The sequence below is a fragment of the Glycine max genome, chromosome 8 (assembly GCF_000004515.6).
Source record: "Glycine max cultivar Williams 82 chromosome 8, Glycine_max_v4.0, whole genome shotgun sequence".
Lineage (NCBI taxonomy): Eukaryota > Viridiplantae > Streptophyta > Magnoliopsida > Fabales > Fabaceae > Glycine > Glycine max.
In genome coordinates, this window is record NC_038244.2 from 11,022,565 (window position 1) to 11,043,282 (window position 20,718).

The 20,718-nt window shown below is 29.2% G+C and overlaps 2 protein-coding genes across 3 annotated transcripts; one reads left to right on the plus strand and one right to left on the minus strand.

Annotated features, from left to right (window-relative positions):
- The first annotated feature begins 2,874 nt into the window (after nt 1-2,874).
- WRKY40 (WRKY transcription factor 40) lies at nt 2,875-5,272 on the plus strand. 2 transcript variants are annotated; one of them, XM_014778383.3, is made up of 3 exons: nt 2,875-3,355; nt 3,695-3,916; nt 4,703-5,272. In XM_014778383.3, exons 1-3 carry the CDS (start codon nt 3,045-3,047, stop codon nt 4,872-4,874), a joined length of 705 nt encoding a protein of 234 aa, XP_014633869.1. In that variant the 5' UTR covers nt 2,875-3,044; the 3' UTR covers nt 4,875-5,272. The 2 variants fall into 2 exon arrangements, with proteins under 2 accessions (XP_014633869.1, NP_001237342.2); NM_001250413.2 differs by having other exon boundaries at nt 2,923-3,355; nt 4,700-5,179.
- Nucleotides 5,273-10,877: 5,605 nt separating this feature from the next.
- Nucleotides 10,878-17,373, minus strand: LOC100788719 (neutral/alkaline invertase 3, chloroplastic). The gene is made up of 7 exons (XM_003531340.5): nt 17,181-17,373; nt 15,973-16,735; nt 15,321-15,486; nt 15,006-15,217; nt 11,930-12,423; nt 11,790-11,838; nt 10,878-11,389 (listed from the first exon to the last, which is right to left on the minus strand). The coding sequence occupies exons 2-7, from the start codon at nt 16,690-16,692 to the stop codon at nt 11,072-11,074; spliced, it is 1,959 nt and encodes a 652-aa protein (XP_003531388.1). The 5' UTR covers nt 16,693-16,735; nt 17,181-17,373; the 3' UTR covers nt 10,878-11,071.
- Between the last annotated feature and the right edge of the window lie 3,345 nt (nt 17,374-20,718).

A 20,718-nucleotide genomic window follows, 5' to 3' on the forward strand; every position in this document is an offset into this window, starting at 1 on the left:
GCATAGCTATAGGTATGTAATAATGCATAAATCAAGTAGGTGCTAATATACATTTCATTGTGAATGCAAAGTTTAATCCTTGAGAGTTTTTTAAGTTTAAAATTATAATTAGTCGATAAGAGCTTGTTTTATATACGCCAGCAACCTTTCCTATTTTATGTTTGTTTTCCCAGTACTTACTTAGGATTTATTAATTGTTTGGTAAGATTATTACCATCGCCTAATTAATTAATAACAAGCAAAAAATATACATACTGATGAAAAGATATTAGCTTTTTTTTTATGGGCAAGATATTAACTGTTAATTTTACTTTCTTTTCTTTTCCATGTTATATAGGTGTAAAGCCACCTGATTAATAACAATAAAAATATAGGATTTATTTCCCTTGCACTCTCATTTCTCAAGTGATTGACTCTTTATATATTAATGAGATGTAGATTATAAACTTCACTCCAAAATTAGAGATAATTAAGGTAAATAATGATTCAAGCGTAGCCCAAGAAAATCCAAACAATCACATGAACAAAAATCACCAGCTGGATACCATAGCTTACAAACACACGAAAATTTCGTTTTCGAAAATAAGATTCCTAGCTAATTGGATTTTTCATATAGCTGCTAACTTAAAATAAATATCTAATCCAAGACCAAAATCCACATTATATAAATTATGTGATTCCATCCTTCCTATCCAAACTTTTATATCGGTCAAAGTTGTGACTTTGAGATTTAAGAGTAGATAATTACATTGTATAAATCTAACTCATTATACGTCTTCTTTAGTTTTCACATTTATCTTGAGATAATTTTTGTGCCAATAGATTTGTATCTCATGATGTTACACTAATGTTTTGGTTTTGTGAGATTTTCTTTCATCTTTTTATTTAGAAAGATTTTTTTAGAAATAGATATCACATTTCTTGTTTGAAATTCACATAATTATATGTAGATTTTGGTTGTTTTCCCTCCATCATCTTTGTTTTTTTTTGTTTTTTTATCTTTAATATAGTGAAGTATATTATTTTGGCTTGTTGATGAGTTTGATATCAATCTAGCTAAGATTGTCTTCTTGAATTTGTCGTAGCATAATTCTGAATTTTGATTAAAAAAAGAGCAAAAATTACTAGCATGTGAAAAATGACGGCATGTATATATTATATACACGATTTTTTTTTTGGTGAAATATGATTTCTCTGATAACTCTTTTTACTTAATTAAGTAGATCTGGCATAAATACTAAATAGTAACATTTAAGGACTCCTTCGATGCCAATTTATTGTTCATGGATTTTATCATCCTCTTTAATTTATATATATAATGTGGATTTTATCTTCCTCATTTAACTAGCTATGGGAATTCTTATTCAGAAATTACTATTTATTGCATTTAAAAAATACTTATTTTTTTATAACTTCTGAAAAGGATTTTAAAAAAAAAACTATTATTTTGTTTAAAAACTCATTCCAAACAAAAACACTTATTTCATTCGTTAATTTCTACAAATGAAGTTCATCATTCTGTGCTTGGTTAAACAACTATATGAAGTACAAAGAAAACATAATTATTGAATTATGGCAAAATTCTCAAATGGGTAGATAAAGTGATAAACTACACGCTTTCAATGGCCAGATTGGTCCACAAATTTTTAGGCATGGCAAATATAAAGCTAATCATGATTGTCACACTAAATTAATTCAAGATATATGATAACAACATTATAAGTTTGGTTTGGAATTTGAGAAAAAAGTTTGGTGTTGTGGGGTTAGTTCGAGTTTTAGAAAGTTAAATGAGCAAAAGGGGTATGAGAAAGGTTAGAGGCTTTTTTAGCCACATAAAGTCAAATAAGCAATCACCGATCATAATGATACTTCACCGCCGGTGCAGAGATGGGTGTGATAGAATATAGATAATGCATCCAATATTCATCATCACTGTCCTCCGATATTTTTTTCTTTTAATGTAAACAGTGCCCCGAAAAATAATAATGTTTATAAAAAAATGATCCAAAAGAAACTGTAGAAAGTGAAAGATATATGGATCACCGGCTCGATCTCTTTTTACTCATTTTCTTAGATACTTTATGGTGAATTGATGAATCTAATGATCGATAATTTTCATTTATATTTGATTATAGCTAGGTATCTATTTCTATTATTGTGCACTCAACAGGTTTCACTTTTGCCAATATTATAATTATTATCTACAATAACGGGGGTGTTGCATGGAAGTTTCATAGACATTTTTGAAGGCAAAGATATCAATCAACTTCTCTGTTGAGCCATTTGTCGTGTAATGTTGACCTCCATCTTACAGTGAAATCCCACTAACCACCAAGGACATGGAATTTCCAAGCTTTTTAGGCAAATAGTACATCACTATTTTCAGCAAACTGCCAACTCGTTTGAATTGTTATCGAAAGTCTTTCTTACCTTAACTTTTAGCATATTTCTCGTATCTTTTTCAACATTTTCTTCTAGTTAGTCCTCGCTCCACATTTATTTATCATAATATTTATATTATATTTTATGATTTTATAAGTGTAAAATATTCATATCAACTTTGTTGACGTATAATTATTATTTTTTTGGTAAAAAATTTGATCAAGAATCTTCAATACAGTATTTTTCCTGATCACACTTTTGTGTGTCCATAAAATTTAAACTTGAATTCGAGATATTTAATTTAATTTAAATTAATTTCATTCGAATCAAATAATATTGATGATACACATGTCCATATAATTAGTTATTTCACCCTCCACAGTTCACATGTTGGAATATATACGATAGATGACAAAGATATTTTAGAAATTAACAAATCATTAAGAAAGAAAAAGAGAGGCAAAGGAAAAAAAAAGGGAAAGTTGGTTTTGCAACGTTATAAGTTTATGCTTTCCATTAGGGTCTCACCCCCCAAGGTTTGAGAGAAACCACCTATTTCAATTTTCACCAAACCTCTTCCTCTAGAAACATCATCAACCTCTATATAAAGATAATTGGAAGAGAGAAGGGAGAAGGAGAAAGGGAAAAGATCATAAGAAGTGATGTCAACAACTTCCCATCCCATTGTTCACCACAGCTTATTCGATGAGCAGGACCAGATACCTACACAGATGGGTTTCTTTTCCTTTCCAACAAACCTTACTTTCCCTCCTTTGGGTTGCCATCAATCCTCTTTGAAAGCCTTTAGTTCCATAGCACCTTCTTCACTTGCTATATCTCAACAAGATTCTGCATCAAATCTAACAGCAGAAACCCTATTCTCAACCACTGCTCAAAAGTCAAGAGAAGACCTCACTTCTAGCTTTGGAGGAGGTCAATTCCTATCCTTGCATAGATCAAGTGTAAATCCATGGTGAGACAATTATACCACTTTAAAAAATTCTCATATATATATATATATATATATATATATAGAATTGAGTAAATTAATTAACCATCACATATAAAAAATTATTATATAGCTAGTTCTGAATTGCTACATGTTTTTGATCGATCCTGATCAATTTTTATCGTAATATGTAGTCGAATTTTTAATTTAAAAAAATATTAATACTTAATTACATGTCTGGGAAAGATTATAATTAAGGCCATGAGTGATGATATAGGGTCATGTAACAATTTTTCTGCATAGAAACATATATTCTCTATAGCTAAAGAGAGTTGGGATTCCATTCATTATCAATGAATTTAGGGCATTGGGAGAAGTGGCTGAATGCTTCAGCAGTAAAAGAAGTGGATTTGATGATCATCATTTCCGAATTTCAGCCATGAAGATGAAGAAAATCAAGGCAAGAAGGAAGGTGAGAGAGCCTAGGTTTTGCTTCAAGACCATGAGCGATGTGGATGTATTGGACGATGGCTACAAGTGGAGGAAGTACGGACAGAAAGTTGTGAAGAACACGCAGCACCCCAGGTATATATGATCTTTAATTTAAAGCTTCTCTCTTTTTGTTTTTGCTTTAATTTAGAAATTGATTAAAGAATATTAAATTGATCAAACCTTTGATGATGATCGATTGTATCCCAATACTTGCAGCATATATTCTCTCTCCAATCTCGCCCCCTCTCTTTCATTATTGTTTTCATTGTTTTTATCATAATTACATAACTAGCTAGCTTTGCTACAGGTTTCGGCAAGATCTTAATTTTTCTGAATATTGTGGGGATGCCTACAATAATTAAAGATATGTATAAAAGCAAAAGTTCACTTTATATATATAAAACATATATAACTTTGTTAATTATGACCCTCAAACGTTATAGTATATGTAAATGTACGTGTCTACGAGAACTTTTTCCTTTTTTTTTTTTTTTGACGATGAAGATACCGGATTAAGATTGATGAAAAGCAGAATTTACATCAGCAAGGAGGAGTAGATCATGATACATTGATACTTTCTCACAAACCCATTAAAGCACTTATGTGTCTTATGGATACATTAAAAAAAAATACAAAATGGCCTTTATAGTACCTTCATTAATTGTGGTATTGATAGCTCTTACGTATTGATGATTCCAATTTTAGCATGAAGATATTTTGTTATTAATAGTCACTAATATACTACAACCGTACTATGGGTATGGAGGTTAAATATTTCATCAGTAGGCATAAAAATCATTCTCTTGAACAATTGCAAGCATTATCATCAAGTTAATTATCTTATTGTGTTTTGGCCTACATTAATATTGCATGTAGAAGCTATTACCGTTGCACACAAGATAATTGTCGTGTAAAGAAACGCGTGGAACGCTTAGCCGAGGATCCAAGGATGGTGATAACCACATATGAAGGGAGACATGTTCACTCTCCATCAAATGATCTCGAAGACTCTCAAACTCCATCTCAACTTGATAGCTTCTTATTATGGTAGAGACTACACCAACATATATAATATTCATGTAAAATATGTATATGTTCCTGAGGGTGTGCTTTGTTGAGATGAAAACTGAATAAGTATATATAGAGGAAGGAGTCAATGTATTTATAAAATGCATGATATATATTCTCCATCCACTATGTATTCCCGCGTTTTCATCACTTCCAAGCACACCATGAGAGTGTCTTTGATTTTTCTAGTTATATATATACCACGCATTTGGTTTGTGTCTTGGTGTACGGATTAAAACTAATTAAGAAACTAGTGGCATTTGTACGTTGCCCTAGTTTTATATATTGGTTAGTCTTTGTTAGCATAAACACTTTGTAATTGAAATAGAATTGTTGGTATTTTTTTTTTGGGTGAATTGGAATATAATATCTTTGTCAAGAGTTAACAAGTAATCACTTAAAGCAAAATTCATTTAAAAACTAGCCTCTTCCGATAAATGGTCTACACTAATGTATTATCATTATATTGTTGGCTTAAACTAAATGAATCGCTTGTATAATGATTGTGGGTTTACACTAAATGTATTATACTAATACTAATACTAATAATATGAATGATAATACATATAATTTTTTATACTAACAAAATTATTTATTAATATAACATTGCATCATACTATTAACATTATTAACACATAAAACTCACTAGTTTAATTACATTAGCAATTCAGATTCTGTTAGAAAAACGTCTATACTTTTTATATTTTTTGTTAAGAAATGTATGAGTATTCAATCTATTGACTACAAAAACCGTTTACAAAAACAAGAATGCTACCAAGATTATCTTACATTTATATAGTATGCTAGGTATAAATGTAAGAGCGTGCATGCTGTTAACATTTCTGCTACATTTATACCTTACTTACCTACTAAAACCAAGGAAATCCAACGTCATAGTAACCCATTGATCGTCTGTCTTCAACCTAGGCTAAAACGGTTTGCTTATTGCAATACCATGTTTGGGTCTCATATTCGAGACATGACGACAAAACCTTCAAAACGAAACCAACAATACATAGTAACCCATTGATCTTCAACTACTTATGAATATTGTTTTCCTCCCACCCAACAAATGCTCAAAATAATATGCTAACTAGCCAAGCTCAACTGCAACATATAAAATGAACCCGAGTAGTGATACATGAACATTTTTATATTATAAACATCTTATAACACTTATCTTTCTTTCTATTTTTTTTCTTTTTATCATGCCTATATTTTTTTTCTTTATCTCTTTAGTTATTAAATAACACATGGATGTTCATTAATCATTTTCCAAGAAAACCCCCTCACCCAAAATTATAATTAACATGTGCGAGGTAGCTTACCAGTGATAATAACATTTTATATGATATTTGTTTGAAAATAGTTTGCTCTAATTAATGTGAAAATTTAAATTAATTTTTAAAATATTATAATTACCCCTGAAAAGAAAACAAGGAATTTTTTTTTAATATTTTAGTTACTATCTATGTATTAAAAAGCTGAAGTGATATCAAGGCATTATGTGTGCACTTAGATACAAATAGCTTTATATATATATATATATATATATATATATGATATGACTCATTCTTATGTGAAAATATAAGAATAATTAATAATAATCACTAAATCATGATTAAAAATAATTAATGATTGAGATTAAAATATATTCTGTTGTCAATAAAACCATATTAAATTGACTCTCACATAATCCCTTCAAATTGATAACGAAGGTGGTGTTTGAACATATTTTGATTAATGAGATTATAAAATGGAGATTATATTCAAATATAACACTAATTGCATAATAATTTGGCATAATTCATATAGATCGATATCATTGTTTTAAACAAAACGCAATATCCTTGCTACAAAGAAAAACAAAAATCACTTTATTCATATTGATTTACACAAAATATGATAGCAACAAAGCAATAGAGAGCAGTAAGTTGACTCTCACATATTGGTTCCCTCAATAGCTTTGAGAACTAAACTTCTCTCAAGCTGTAACGAAAATAAAATCACTGTAAGAACATAATAAATATTATACAATGAACTAATTAAAAGTGAAAGACTAAGAAGACAAATGTACATAGTAACCAAAACACTAGAAGAACCACAAACCAGAAGGGAATATGAAAATATTAATAAATATTAACACTATAATTACTTTGCATTATCAGTTGAAATTAAAAACAGTTATATGTGCTAATACTAACATTTTACATATGCAAAAAAACTTTTGATTAGTCTCGTCTCCTCCTCAATTTAAACAAGTTAATTATTTGTTCATTCTCTAATAAACTTATTTAAATAAAATTAATAACACACCTCAAACAACCCTTAAGTAGTGTCAGTCTAATCTTGTAGATTTAGCTGTAATGTTCTCGTGACGACAATGTATTTTAATGTAATATAATCAAACTTATATTGGCAAGGAACAAATATGTGCATATTATTCATCAGTTACTATTAACTGAAAAAATATGTATAAAATAATTACCTTAAGGCAAACATGAAGTTGTTCTTCTAGAGCGGAAAATTCACGTTGAACTCGTTTCAGCGCCTCCGAACATCTACAAAGAGATTTTTGTTTTTAGTGTTTAATGGAATTTTTTTTTATTGAAAATGTGCTATTAAATATAGGGTTTAAATTGATCTAATAAATAGGTTTAGGTGTTCATTACTTTTCTTTAGAGGCCCCATCAATAGTGCGTTCAAAGTCAGTGAGTGCTCTTGCCATTCTACATGCCCCAAAACTGAGATATGCAAATAAATAATAGTTATAAATGAGAATTTTTATATCTCATTTTATTTTATTTTTTTTACATAAATTGATTAAATGTTCAAAATAATACATCTTGATCAATAATTAGAGAGTATGCTGGAAGTTGTCCTATGATTATAACCTCAAAAAGTCAAAAGAGATTAATTAAAATCCGAAAACAATAAAACTCGTTAAGCAATATAGGATTTCCAAACAAAAGTGCAAAAGTACTAACATTAAACTAAACAAGCTTGAAGGAAATATGAATGAGAATTAAATCTAGTTCTACATATATATTTAGAACTAGATTTAATTTACTCGTTTTACTTTATCTAACTTTAATGACAAAGATCATTTTGATTAGATTTGAATTGTGTGTGTATATGTTTGCGAAAAAATAATCCAAGAATATAATGTAGATTTTGTAAAAGTGTGTATGCGCCTGTCCGGTACGACTCTATGTAATGTTATCAAAAGTTAAATTAATAGAAAATATTACAACATATATATTAGATATCTGGCATACGTACCGTTGCAGTGTTGCATTACTCAAAACCTTGATGCAAATATTAAAACAATTACCTTGAAGAACTTCCTTTAACTTTATAAACATATTCTTTCATAAGTTTGTAGTTCGAAGTTTGATCATTCCTACATTAAAGAAAAAAGAAAAAAATATCAAATTTAACACTAATGAATGATCATATTATAATAGGACAAGATTTATATATTCAATTTATAGACATTTTTTGAATTGTTTTTCAATAAAACACAAACATGTGTGTATACATATTGTTGTAATTTTGTTTAAATTGAAAACAGCACAAAAAATAGCTACAAAACAATACTTAAATTTTCTTAATAAAAATATCATATTATGTATGAACGAGGAAATTAAAATTACATTATTATTGAATATGGGTATTTGGATTTGGTTACTAGAAGAGCTAATGTTAAACATAAAAAAGTAAAAAAGAAATAAAAGTTGAACTCACTAGAATTGGTTTAGTGGTGGGAAGATTTGGGTTGCTTGTATATGGAATCTTTGATTCAAACTCTAGTACCATCATTGTAAAAAAGAGTAATTTTTTAAATCTATTAAGAAATAAAGATAATATTATAAAAAATAAATAAAGATAATAAATTATGTTTTATTTTGAATGTAATACTTTCTCTCTTAATTAAAACTTTTTAATTTTAAAGCAATTTAATGATACTTTTTAAGTAAGTAAACATATTAAATACCCCATTGATTAATTTCCCTTTCTACCTGCCTAATACATAAATCATATGAAATATAATATAAAATCTTCATCTATTCATTTATGTTAAGAATGATTTTAACTTCCTATTTTTTGGTATTTAATATAAATTTTAAATTCCTAATATATCATCTACTATTGTTATTTTCTATTTAACATAAAATAAAAAAAAATAATTAATATTGTCTTAAAATTTTTAAATAGACACGTGATTATAAATAAATATTTCTCACTACAGCAAATGAATTTAAAAGGTAAATTATTTCATTGGTCTCTTTATTTTTTTAATTTGCTCAAGTTTGTCCTTCTATTACTAAAGTATTTAATGTGATCCTTTACTTGTTAAAATATGCAATGTGACAATTTTTCTTTCTATTTTTTCATTAACTTGGTCAATTTCTATGTGGTAGTGACATGTTCATTTTTCATTATACTAGGCTAACATCGTTAATGAGAAAATAGCTAGAAATGATGATCACATTGCATATAACTTTGCAACTAAAAGACCAATCACGATGCACGATACACGACATATGATTTGGTAATTAGAAGACCACAGTAAAGACTTTAATACTAAAGATATCAAATTAAAAATAATAATAAACCAAAAGAATAATTTAACCATTATAAACAAAGAAAATATATCTTAATAATTGCTCTTAGGACAATCATTAATAGGACCTTATAACTTGAAGCATTCAAGAGATTGTATTAACTTTTATTTAATTAAGATATCTTAATAAAACCATAATAAATTTCATAATAGGGACTCACTTGTGCGTACTCTACCCCAATGAATGAACTGTCATGTATATTTTTCTTTAAAAGGTTAACAAACATTTTAATGTATTATATCAATAGTTTAAAATTTTAATGAAATATTAAAAATAACTTAAATAAAAATATACAAGAGGAAAAATTCAAAATTATAAAAATATGTATAATTAATTCAAAAAAAAATAAATTTAGCTAATGTTTAGAGAAAAGGATAATTTTAAATATCAAAAGAAAAAAATAGGCGGGAACTGATTTAACCCTATAAACAATTAATATTTGATAAAACAATAACATAAAATTAAATACATTTGTTCTAAAAGGTCGGGGAGATCTCAGAGAAAATTAGAATATAAAATTGAAAGTAATTAATGAATTAAATATTTTTAAAGAATAAATTTTTTTAATTATAATGTATTATTTTTATATTATCATTTAATTAATAACACATTTTTATAATTGGTAGAGTATTTAAAGTTTTATAAAGTTATTTTAAAAGTCATACTTTTTTATTAGTTGATAATATCATTTTTTTTGTTAATAATACATCAAAATTAAACTTAAAAAAAATACTTGATAAGACCTTAAAATTTATAATAGGAACTTATCTGCAATGTGTGACACAAGTGACAAATGGCTTGAATCCTTTAAGCATATATCAAGAGTTTAATTTTTTATTATGTGAATAAAACAACACATGTAAGAAGAGAAGTTTCCCCTTAACTGATACCCTACTTCCTCCAGAAATTAATACTATGGAGTTCATGGCTAGTGAGGGTTTAATTTTTTCCACTAATAAAATATACTAATTATTAACATTTGTCTCAATTATATATATAAAGGTTAAAAATAGTACAAAAACTTTGATTATAATAATGGATTTGACTCCTATAAAATGAAAAAAATAATCTTAATCATCGATAAAAATTAATGATTGATATTTCAATATATGCATGATTTGTTTTACATGACCACATATGTATGTAATATCAAAAGTTGATGTAAACAAAAGTATGTTATAAACTCAAGTTTGATTAAAAAAATGAGTTTACTATAATGTGATTTATGTTTGGAAAAAATTATGTTGATAAAATAAAATTTGTTTGAATAATACTAATAAAAAATACTTTTACTTTGATGTTGCTGTAAAATTAATACCGCCAACGGAAAATGAATTTTTTGTATGCTACTTACAATCTTGTACCAAAAGTATTGTCATCACTTTTCACAATTACATTTATATATATACTAGTATTTGTTTCATCACAATCAACCCAAACTACTATATATTTTTGCATATCCCTGTCGTATCTAGCTAGAATAACATGCTGCTAATAATAAGAAGAAAAATGAATTTGACCAAAAGGAACCAAATGAATTGCAAATGAAGACTCATACAATGTAAGTCTGCCTCAAATTTTTGCGCCCTCGCTTTCCTCTAGGGTTGGCACTTATCAAGGCATTCACAAGCTCAGAATCCTCTTCAGTGATCAATGTGTTTGCTTTACTTGGGTCTGCAAGCAGCAGCTTCGCCACAAGGTATCCTGCGATTGACCAAGTCTGATATAGTCGAGATTGCTTTCCGACGAATCGAGATCTCTTTGTGTCATAATATTCTGGCCACCTGTCTCTTAATATGCGTCTCTCGGCAATCTCAACAGCTTTTGCAGCAATATGTGTTCTCTTCATCTTTATGCATGCAACGGTGAGCTGCAATAGGCATATTTCATGTTAAAAACTTGAACCTGATATTTCCAACTTGCAATACTTGAATAAAGAAACCAGGTACACTAAGAAAAGAATTTTAAATAAACGGGACATTTACTGCTAAGCAAAAAAAAACTAAGCTCATTCACTTAAATGTCTAGATGAAAGAATATGTACGCAAGTAAAAGTAAACTTAATCATTGGTATATCATCACGTGCATTATTTGTTATGCATAACTACACGTGCATGTAATATCAACCATTGATTTTCTCATTAATAACTGATATTAATTATTTTGCTCTCTAAAGTAAATTACTCGCTTTAGAGAAACCAAATTTTATAAATAAGAACAGCTTCGACTCGAGAGATTTAAGTGTACCAAAATTTGCCACTGTAACTAACCTGCCAGAGCAGTGTTGGCCAGGAGCCTGCATTATGGTAGGACCAAGGCCTGCCAAAAAATAATTAAATAAAAAAATCATTTGATGAAAAATATAATAAGATAACAGAAAAACATAAACACGGCAAATTAGATACAGTACGTGTTCTTAGGATCACTGCCTGTGATTATCTGCCACTCCTGACCATCAAGAGCAGGATAACAAATCTTGAATGGCATCTCTGCCACCAAATCTGACCATTTGGCCTCAATAAGATCCAAAATGGCATGTGATTGTTCCTCAGTGGCCAAACTGTTTACGACAGACCACAAGTTTCCCAGTGAAAAAAATCGGAAATCCATGTGAGCTGGTTGTAGGTTGCCAATTAAATAGCCTCCTTTGTTTGGCATCCATTCCACTAACCAAGGAGAAATCTGGTCTGGGTATATGTTGAACTTATTAACTGCATCATATGAGTACTCCTCTGTCTTGTAACGGTAAATCTCATTTAATTTTTTCATATCAATCCAATAGTATTCTCTAATATGAAATGAAAGAGCTACCAGACGGTTGTTCAGTGCCCGTATAAGATCAGCTGATCCATCCTCTGGAGTAAGCATCTCACGTGCACAAAGTAAGGCAGAATAAAACAGTGCCTAGAAACCGAAAAATTAACAAAAAGCAAAAGAGAATACACGTTAGAGAAGATTTCTTGAACACTAATTTCATCTTTAATTGTAAGTATCTCAGATTGTGTGTGATTTTATCATGTGATTCTCTGATTTTCCAGAAATGAGAATTTGTTTATCAAAAGATTGTTGTATTTACAACATGCAACAGAGCAACAATTTCAGTCAGTTAACGTTCTCATGTGAACTAAACAAAGCATCTGAGAAAGGCATGAATAGTGAATAAGATGAAGGCGTACAGGTCTGATGGCTTTACTTCTGTTAGTCAATTATTGTTAGAAAGGTGAAATTACACAGCTTTGTCTAGTCCAACTTCTGTGTGAGCTTGTGTGTCAGTTTTTCACATATTTTTGTCAATTCAGATGCACATGGGCACATTTATTCTTAGTCCCATAATCCGTTACAAGAATTCACTTCTCTTGACTACCATAAGGGCAGTCAAAATAAGGAAAGAATGCTTAGTTCTCAGCCTACAAAATTAGGAATCAAGTAGTATCAATTACTGTTATTGAAGAGTATATCAAAAGTTCAATATAGAAAAAGCCATGGGGACCCTCTACTCATGAACTAGCCAAGTCTTAATCTGTGGAAAGAGATGTGTCCTTTTTGTAATTTCAATAATTTATTGGTTTAGTTTTTAGGCCCAACATCATTTTAATATTTACAATTCAGATGGATCAGCTTTTGTTTTTGTTTAGTTTATTTAACACCACTCTTTTCCAAAAATGATCATTTTATGAACTCTAATGTATACAGATAATTGACGGTTGCTGCTGCCTACAAATATTGTAGAAGCAAAATTTCTAAGATTATTTTGATGATGCCAAAAGATACATTCAAACAAGATTAAAGAAATCAAGAAGATTTAAGTGAAGACTCAAGATATGTAAGAACATCAAGAAAAATATCAAGATAAGTATAAAAAGAATTTTTCAAAGAAAAATCTTTTCCAGAGTTTTTACTCTCTGGTAATCGATTACCATAAGACAGTAATCGATTACCAAAAGCCCAAAACAGTCTTATAACTGTTTTACAAAGTAGTAATCGATTACCATGGCATATAATCAATTACCAATGTTTTTGAACGTTGAATTTCAAATTTCAAGAGTCACAACTTGTGATAAAACATTTTCAAACTTGTGTAATCGATTACATAACATTTGTAATCGATTATTAGTGTTTCTAAACGTTGGTTTTCAAATCTAAACATGAAAAGTCACAACTGTTGATGTGTAATCAATTACACTATAATGGTAATCGATTACCAGTGACTGGTTTTGAAAAATAAAATCGTCAAGAATCACAATTTTTAAAGTGACTGGTTTTTGAAGAATTTGTCAAGAGTCACAACTTTTAAAATGATTAGTTTTGAAGAGAATCATAACTTTTAAAGTGACTAGTTTTGAAAAAATTGTCAACAGTCACAACTTTTAACATGGTTTCTTCAAGAGCCATCAGATGGCTATAAATATGTGACCATAGCACGAATTTCAAAAGTGATTGATTAACTACTTATTCTCAACATCTTTCTAAGAGTTTTTGTTCATGCTTTTTCAAAAAAAGTTCATTAGACAAAAACTTGTCCTATTCTATTTTCCTCTCCTCCTCCATTCTTACAAAAAACTTTTCAAGAGACCTACTCTTGGTGACTATTTTCAAGAGAAGGTCTTCTTGGTTGAACACTGAACACAAGGGACCAACGTTCCTTGGGTTCATTGCAAGAAGCAGGATTTGCTTCTTGGTTGATCACTGGACACAAAAGACCAACGTTTTTGGGTTCATTACAAGAAGTAGGTACAACTTTATGGTTGTTATCACTGGACACAAGGGATCAATGTTCCTTGGGGTTTATCGCAAGAAGTAGGCACGGGTTGTGGTCGAATCAGAATAAATCGGTTTTGCATTCTCTCTTTCCCTAATCTCTTTTACTTTCTGTTGTGTTTATATTTCTTTAAGTTTACTTCTCCTTATTTGTTATTCGAGTAACTTACAATTAAAGAAATAATTGAATCTAGAGAATATCTAAGAAAGAAAAATTTTCAATTAGGAATAGTGAACGAAATCTTAATTCAACCCCCCCCCCCCCTTCTTAAAATTTCTGAGGCCACTTGTCCAACAAATATGAATTCAGTCAGCACTCCAATGTCATTCTTCAATCAATTCAAACTTAATACGAAGTTGAAAATACCTTAACTTTTCCAACCCTATTAAAAAAAACAAGTTTTAATGTCATTCTTCATGCATAAAACGATATAATATCAACAAGTTTTAAATACATAAAAAATATCTAATACCACTACCCTCTCAATCACACAAGGATAAGGTACAGGAATGTAGGTCCTCAATCTAGCAGGTCCTCAATCTAGCAGAACTTCCACAAGAAATTTTGTTCTTGCTTCTTGCCAAAATGGTGCACACAAATGCATCATATTCCCCCTATCTAAACAAATGTATAATCAAGAATACGCAGCAAATTTTCGTTCCTGGCCTTAGAAAATACATATTTATAAATATCATACAATTGAAGAAAGAAAGGAAATCTTATTTACCTGAATCTCCAAAGGATGCCCATGAATTCCCATCCTCCGATCTATCATGCAAGAACCATCAGTTACTAATAAGGTTGGGAACATGTCAAAGCCATCAGCAAGACACAACTTCAAAATCATCTTAATTCCTGTTTGAACATCAACTCTCTCCTGAACTGATAGATCACCAGAGCATTTTCCGTATGCTCGTAATAAAATAATCCACCACAATCCTGAGATCACAGGTGCAATATGTTCAGCAACCCAAGGAGTATTATGGTAAGTTTCTTCTGCTATGTAAGAAAATATTTCTATTGATTTGATTATTTATTTTACCTGAATCAACTGGAGCAACACGACCAATGGCTGCCTCTCCAAAGTCAGGATCCAAAACTTCTTCTGTTGCAGAATCATCACCGTCCAAAGGAACTGTCCTAACCTTAAAACTAGCAGGCATCAAACCTTGTCCTGGACTATGACAATCCATTGTTTTCTCCCAGCTCTGAAATATGGATGTGTGGGTTCAAGACAGTATATCAGAAACAAGAAAGTAATTATAATACAGTTAAGGCAAAAGAAGTGGTAAAAAAAAATTACTAATGAAAAGTATAATTTCATGCCCTTTTCATTAATTATGTACAGCAGATGGTTCTACCTCATTCTATCTGTAGGCAATTCAAATTAATGTTAATTGTCAAACCCAAGCATTTTCAGCATATTTCTTAAAAGAAAATTAGTATTTTATTTTATTCACCAAAAAAGTTACAAGCCAATGGAGAAACAGATAGAGTTAGGTTTGTAGGATTTGAAACAGTAATAACTGATTAATAAGAATAACTTTGTAAAGGCATAACACAAATTGCAATTGCATAACTTTGAAATAATCAATTAAAAATGAAAATATATATATCTAACGCATGTAAATGACCAGGTTGTATCAAATTTTTCTGTTACCGGAACATGCTGTGTTATAAGACCAAGACATTACCTGCAACTGAAGTGTATAAAGGATAAAATTCCGAACAATATCATACTCCCCCTTCAATAGGAAGGCAATTCCAGAAGGAATGAAATCACGAATAAAGACCTGGTCATAATTCAAAACATTGGAACTGGTTGGGTCCTTTGCAGCAATAGTTCCAATTGGATTGCCACAATAATAAACTACAGATTCCCTTAGTAGGTCCCATGCTTCTTCCTCAATAGAGTTGCGGCCAATTGTGTCAAAGCTGTCTGTAATAGATCCATTTGTAAGATTAGATGACAAAACCTCCTTTTCCTGTTTCAACTGTTGGGCTTCGACATCCTCAAACTCTAGGATATGCTTTGCACTCATCCCATTGCTTACTGAATTTGATGTTTCACCATCATTCACAAGTCTTGATCCATTTTCATCTCCTGTAGTTATTCCACTCGCACTTTCAGCCTGTTGGCATTTGCATGTCTGCAGCCGTGGACGACTATAGGTCTTGTAGTCATGGAAACTGACACCCATCCACTGAAATTGTTGAGTTATTAACCTACTCTGAAGCATGCTAGAACACTCAATTAAATCCCTATGCCTTGAGGATCTTTTCTTGATACATTTTACTCGAAACTGGGAATGTAATGCTAAATCTGAAGAGTTCACAAGAGAATCATTATACCCAGTTTGAGGCACAGCCCTGGACAGAACCTGAAAAACTGCCTTGGATGTACCCAGGGACATGCTGCTTTATAGAAAGGAACTGTACCAGCTTAACTTTTGATTCCTGAATAGTGCATTTAGATTACAACCTCTGAGAACTACTTAAGCAACAGTGCATTTTCAACTAAATATAGATTGCATTTAGAAAAAGGGAAGAAATTGTAGGACAAAAAACAAGGATAACAAAACGAATGCTCAAATTGACATCAGAACAAACAGTTTGCAAGGTATAAAATTGAGAATTAACATTCATTTAGCCGAAACTACCCAAAATCAATCCAATTCATTCATAACACAATTCCAAAACTGAAAAAAAAAAAAAAAAACTACGTAAATTAACCAGAGCTCAGAGCTAAAAAAAAACATAACAAAACATATATAAACAGAAACACGCACAGATGTAAATGAAAGAAATACATAAATACATAGAAAAATTAACAAAACAAAACAAAAAAGACAAACTACGACTATGATCGAAGAAACTATGTGTGATGTTGGAGAGAACGAACCTTGGACCAGAGAAGGACTGAGAGTGTGGTGGATCTTGAAATTAGAAGAATAGAGGATAACGCATCATCATGAAGAAGCGCATGTTAATGCCTCGCGCGATTTCTTTTTCTTTCTTCTTGGCGTCTGATATTTTGTTTCTCTTTTTCTTTTTTCTTTTTCTTATCTTAACTGTTCTCTTTTGTACAATTGTAATGATTAGATTTTTTTGTTGTCTTCGCTTTTTTAATTGTTGACACGTGACATTCTTTCATGACCTCTTGGGCCTTAGAAAAGAAATATGAGGAAAACGGAGATTGTGTACCACAAAAATCCAAATTTTTGGGTGTCTTTTTTATTTTCCGTGTCCAATAAAATCTGCATTTCCTTACTCTGCTATGTCATTTGGTTTTATTTATTTGTTGTTACTATTATAGCTATTTTTGCATTGTACAAATATTTATAAATTTAATTAAAAAATAAAGATTAAATTACTCTTTTGATTTCTATAATTTTACTATTCATATCTTTTTAATTTCTATAGTAATTTTTTTAGTCCTTATAGTTTACATATTAATTCTCTTTTAGTTATAGTTTGAAAGTGACATTTTAATTTTTTTTTTAATTCTTATAGTTTAAAAATGATCTTTTTAATCTCTATAATTTATATTTTAATTATTTTTGAGTCTTATTACAAATAAAATATATAAAAATAATTAATTGTAAATTATCAATTATTTTTTATTATAAATTATCTTGCGATAAATTAATTACGAATTATTAATATTTTTGTAATTAATCATTACTAGTTTGATGGTAAGGACTAAAAGAGAATTAAAATATAAAGTATAGGAACAAAAAAATATCACTTTCAAACTATAAGAAATAAAAGAATTAAATTGTAAATGATAAAGACTAAAATCACTTTTAAACCTTTAAAAATTAAAAGAGAGTTAAAATATAAATTACATGAATTAAAGAAAGAATTAAAATATAAATTATAGAAATTAAAAAAATTATTTTCAAACTATATGAACTAAGAAAGTAGAATCATAAAATTATAACGATCAAATCGGCAATTAAACCAAAAATAAAAAAGTAAATTTAGCCCGATAATTTCTGAATATCCATGCGAGCAGTTCATTTTTCAATATTCACAGGTTTCTCGGGTCTAACTTTATAGTGACGTCGTCTAAATAACTTTATGGTGAAACATTTTATACCAATCAAACCTGTGAATATTCAAACATAAACTGTTTAATGGAGTTAATTTAATTTAACTTCCATTTTTTCAATTAATCCGAATCAAACCAACATAATTAAAATCGATTTAATTTTTTTGAAATTGTCCAATTAAACCACCAAATAAATCATTTCATTTTTAAACTTTTACTTTCACGTACTACATTCTTATATAAATTTCTACAATTATAACTTTACAACTTATTGATCTCTATATCTAAAATAAGCATAACCAAAGTTACATACAAGAAGTAAAGGAAAAATCATACTAAAGTTTTTAAAAAATAAATAAAAAGTGAACAAGTTGATTCAAGTTGAAAATAACTATAATCTGACAGCCGAGTAAATTTTCATTGAAGAGATAAAAACTAATTATATTTAATTCAATTTATTTTTTAAATAAAATGAGCTAACTTAACAAATTAATTAAACTAAATAAATTCAATTAATTTGGTTTGAATGATCATATATTCTTTAAATCAGTCTAATCGCACACCTATTATGAGCTAGCTAAGTGTGGAATTCATGATTTCATGCTATGGGATGGTAACTTGCGCAATAGTAAAGACTACACAGGAGAGAGAAAGAAAAATATGCCATAAATGTGGCACCGAGTCTTTAAATATTGGGTAAATAACTTTTTTTTGTAATTTGTTCATAAATGTATCATACAAAATTTAGTCCCCAAATAGGCATGGTAACGGGTCCAAACCCGTGGGACCCTCCTCGACTTTGACGGGGAAAATTCGAGTTGATCGAAGTCGAGGTCGAGGTCAGATTTTTCGTGATAGTCAAAGTCGGATTCGGGGTCGGGGATGAGATTAATAATACCCGCCCTAAACCCGTCCCGCTAATAATTAATTTACAAAACACATTTAAACATGAAATTATTATATTGAATTTTATGTTGGCACGTACAATTTAAAAATATGTTATGGTTGTTATTTAAAATTTTATTTTTTTATTAAAAAATATATTATTAATAAAATTTTATAAATATGTCGGGGGCGGAACATGGCGGGGAAAACCCGACCCCGTCGGGAACGGGAATGGGAAGTAAATATACACCTCGTTGGGTTTCGAGGGCGGGGGCGAGGAGGAAAATGGGGAATTGGGGCGGGGGTAGGATAAGCAAATCTGCGTCCAACCTGCCCCGTTGTCATGCCTATCCCCAAAAATATAAAAAAGTACGACAAATATATTCGACTGTTAACTTTCATTCGTTATTATTAATTAATAAAATAGTCTATGTGACAAAGGGACGAATTTGTCACTGAAATGATTGTTAAGATAGTCATCTCTAATTGTCAGAGGCATATTTGTCATATAATATTCTTTTTCTTTTTACTTTTCATTTTTACACTCAGACTTTCCTAAAAGATGAAAATACAAAACTTAGTCTCCAAAAGTGTAAAAATGCAACAAATATATCAAAACCTTAATAGTAGATTGTGACTAATTATTATAATTTGAAAAAATTTATAATGATTATGATAAAATTTTTTAGCAAACTCATAAATTAAATTGAGTTTAAAAGAAAAAAAATACTCATTTTATAAACTATAAATAATTTTTTTACACTCTCATGTTTGATGAAAGGTTCAAGTTTACAAAAATTCTTATTGTAAAGCATTATAATTAAATTAGATCATGAATATTTTTTTAAAAAAATTACAATTGCAATGACACTTTAAATTTATAAAAAATACTTACCTCCTTTGGAATGATTTTTTTTAAGGTTATAATTTTTTAAATAATCAATCAATAAAAAATAATTATGTATAATTTAAAAAAAATTAAAAATCAACAAACTTTTATTATAATTTATAGTTTGATGTTATTACATATATTAATAGACATTCATATTTTATTATGAAAAATTTATTAAAAAATAATTAAATAAATAGTATTTGATTAAACAAAAACAACAATTTTCTTATTGTTTTACAGTATTTTTTTTGTTTTAATAACATTTATTCAACAGTTAATAATCAAAGGATTAATTTGTTTTGATAGTTGAAAAGTAAGGAAAATTCGCCAAAACAATAAAAGTTCACTTCCATTGATAATATTTTATACATGTATCAACCGTTGATGAAATTTAAAAATTATACAACGAAAACAGACACTTACCGATGTAATATAACTTTTCCAAAATTTTATCGCAATCATTATAAATTTTTCAAAATTATAATAATTAATCACAATCTATTATTAACGTCCAAATATATTTATCATACTTTTTACACTTTTGGGGACTAAATTTTCTATTTTCATATTTCAGGGACGCATTTATCAGCAAAGTGGAAAGACAAAAAG

Excerpts from the sequence above, each read along its gene's own strand:
- LOC100788719 (XM_003531340.5), bottom strand. The coding sequence starts at position 16,692 with ATGTCCCTGGGTACATCCAAGGCAGTTTTTCAGGTTCTGTCCAGGGCT. Across the intron at positions 11,839-11,929 it reads GGCAGTGATCCTAAGAACAC|GCCTTGGTCCTACCATAATG; the intron begins GTACTGTATCTA and ends ATTTTTTGGCAG. Across the intron at positions 11,390-11,789 it reads GGCCAACACTGCTCTGGCAG|CTCACCGTTGCATGCATAAA; the intron begins GTTAGTTACAGT and ends TGCCTATTGCAG.
- WRKY40 (NM_001250413.2), top strand. The coding sequence starts at position 3,045 with ATGTCAACAACTTCCCATCCCATTGTTCACCACAGCTTATTCGATGAG. Across the intron at positions 3,356-3,694 it reads AGATCAAGTGTAAATCCATG|GGCATTGGGAGAAGTGGCTG; the intron begins GTGAGACAATTA and ends CAATGAATTTAG. Across the intron at positions 3,917-4,699 it reads AAGAACACGCAGCACCCCAG|AAGCTATTACCGTTGCACAC; the intron begins GTATATATGATC and ends TATTGCATGTAG.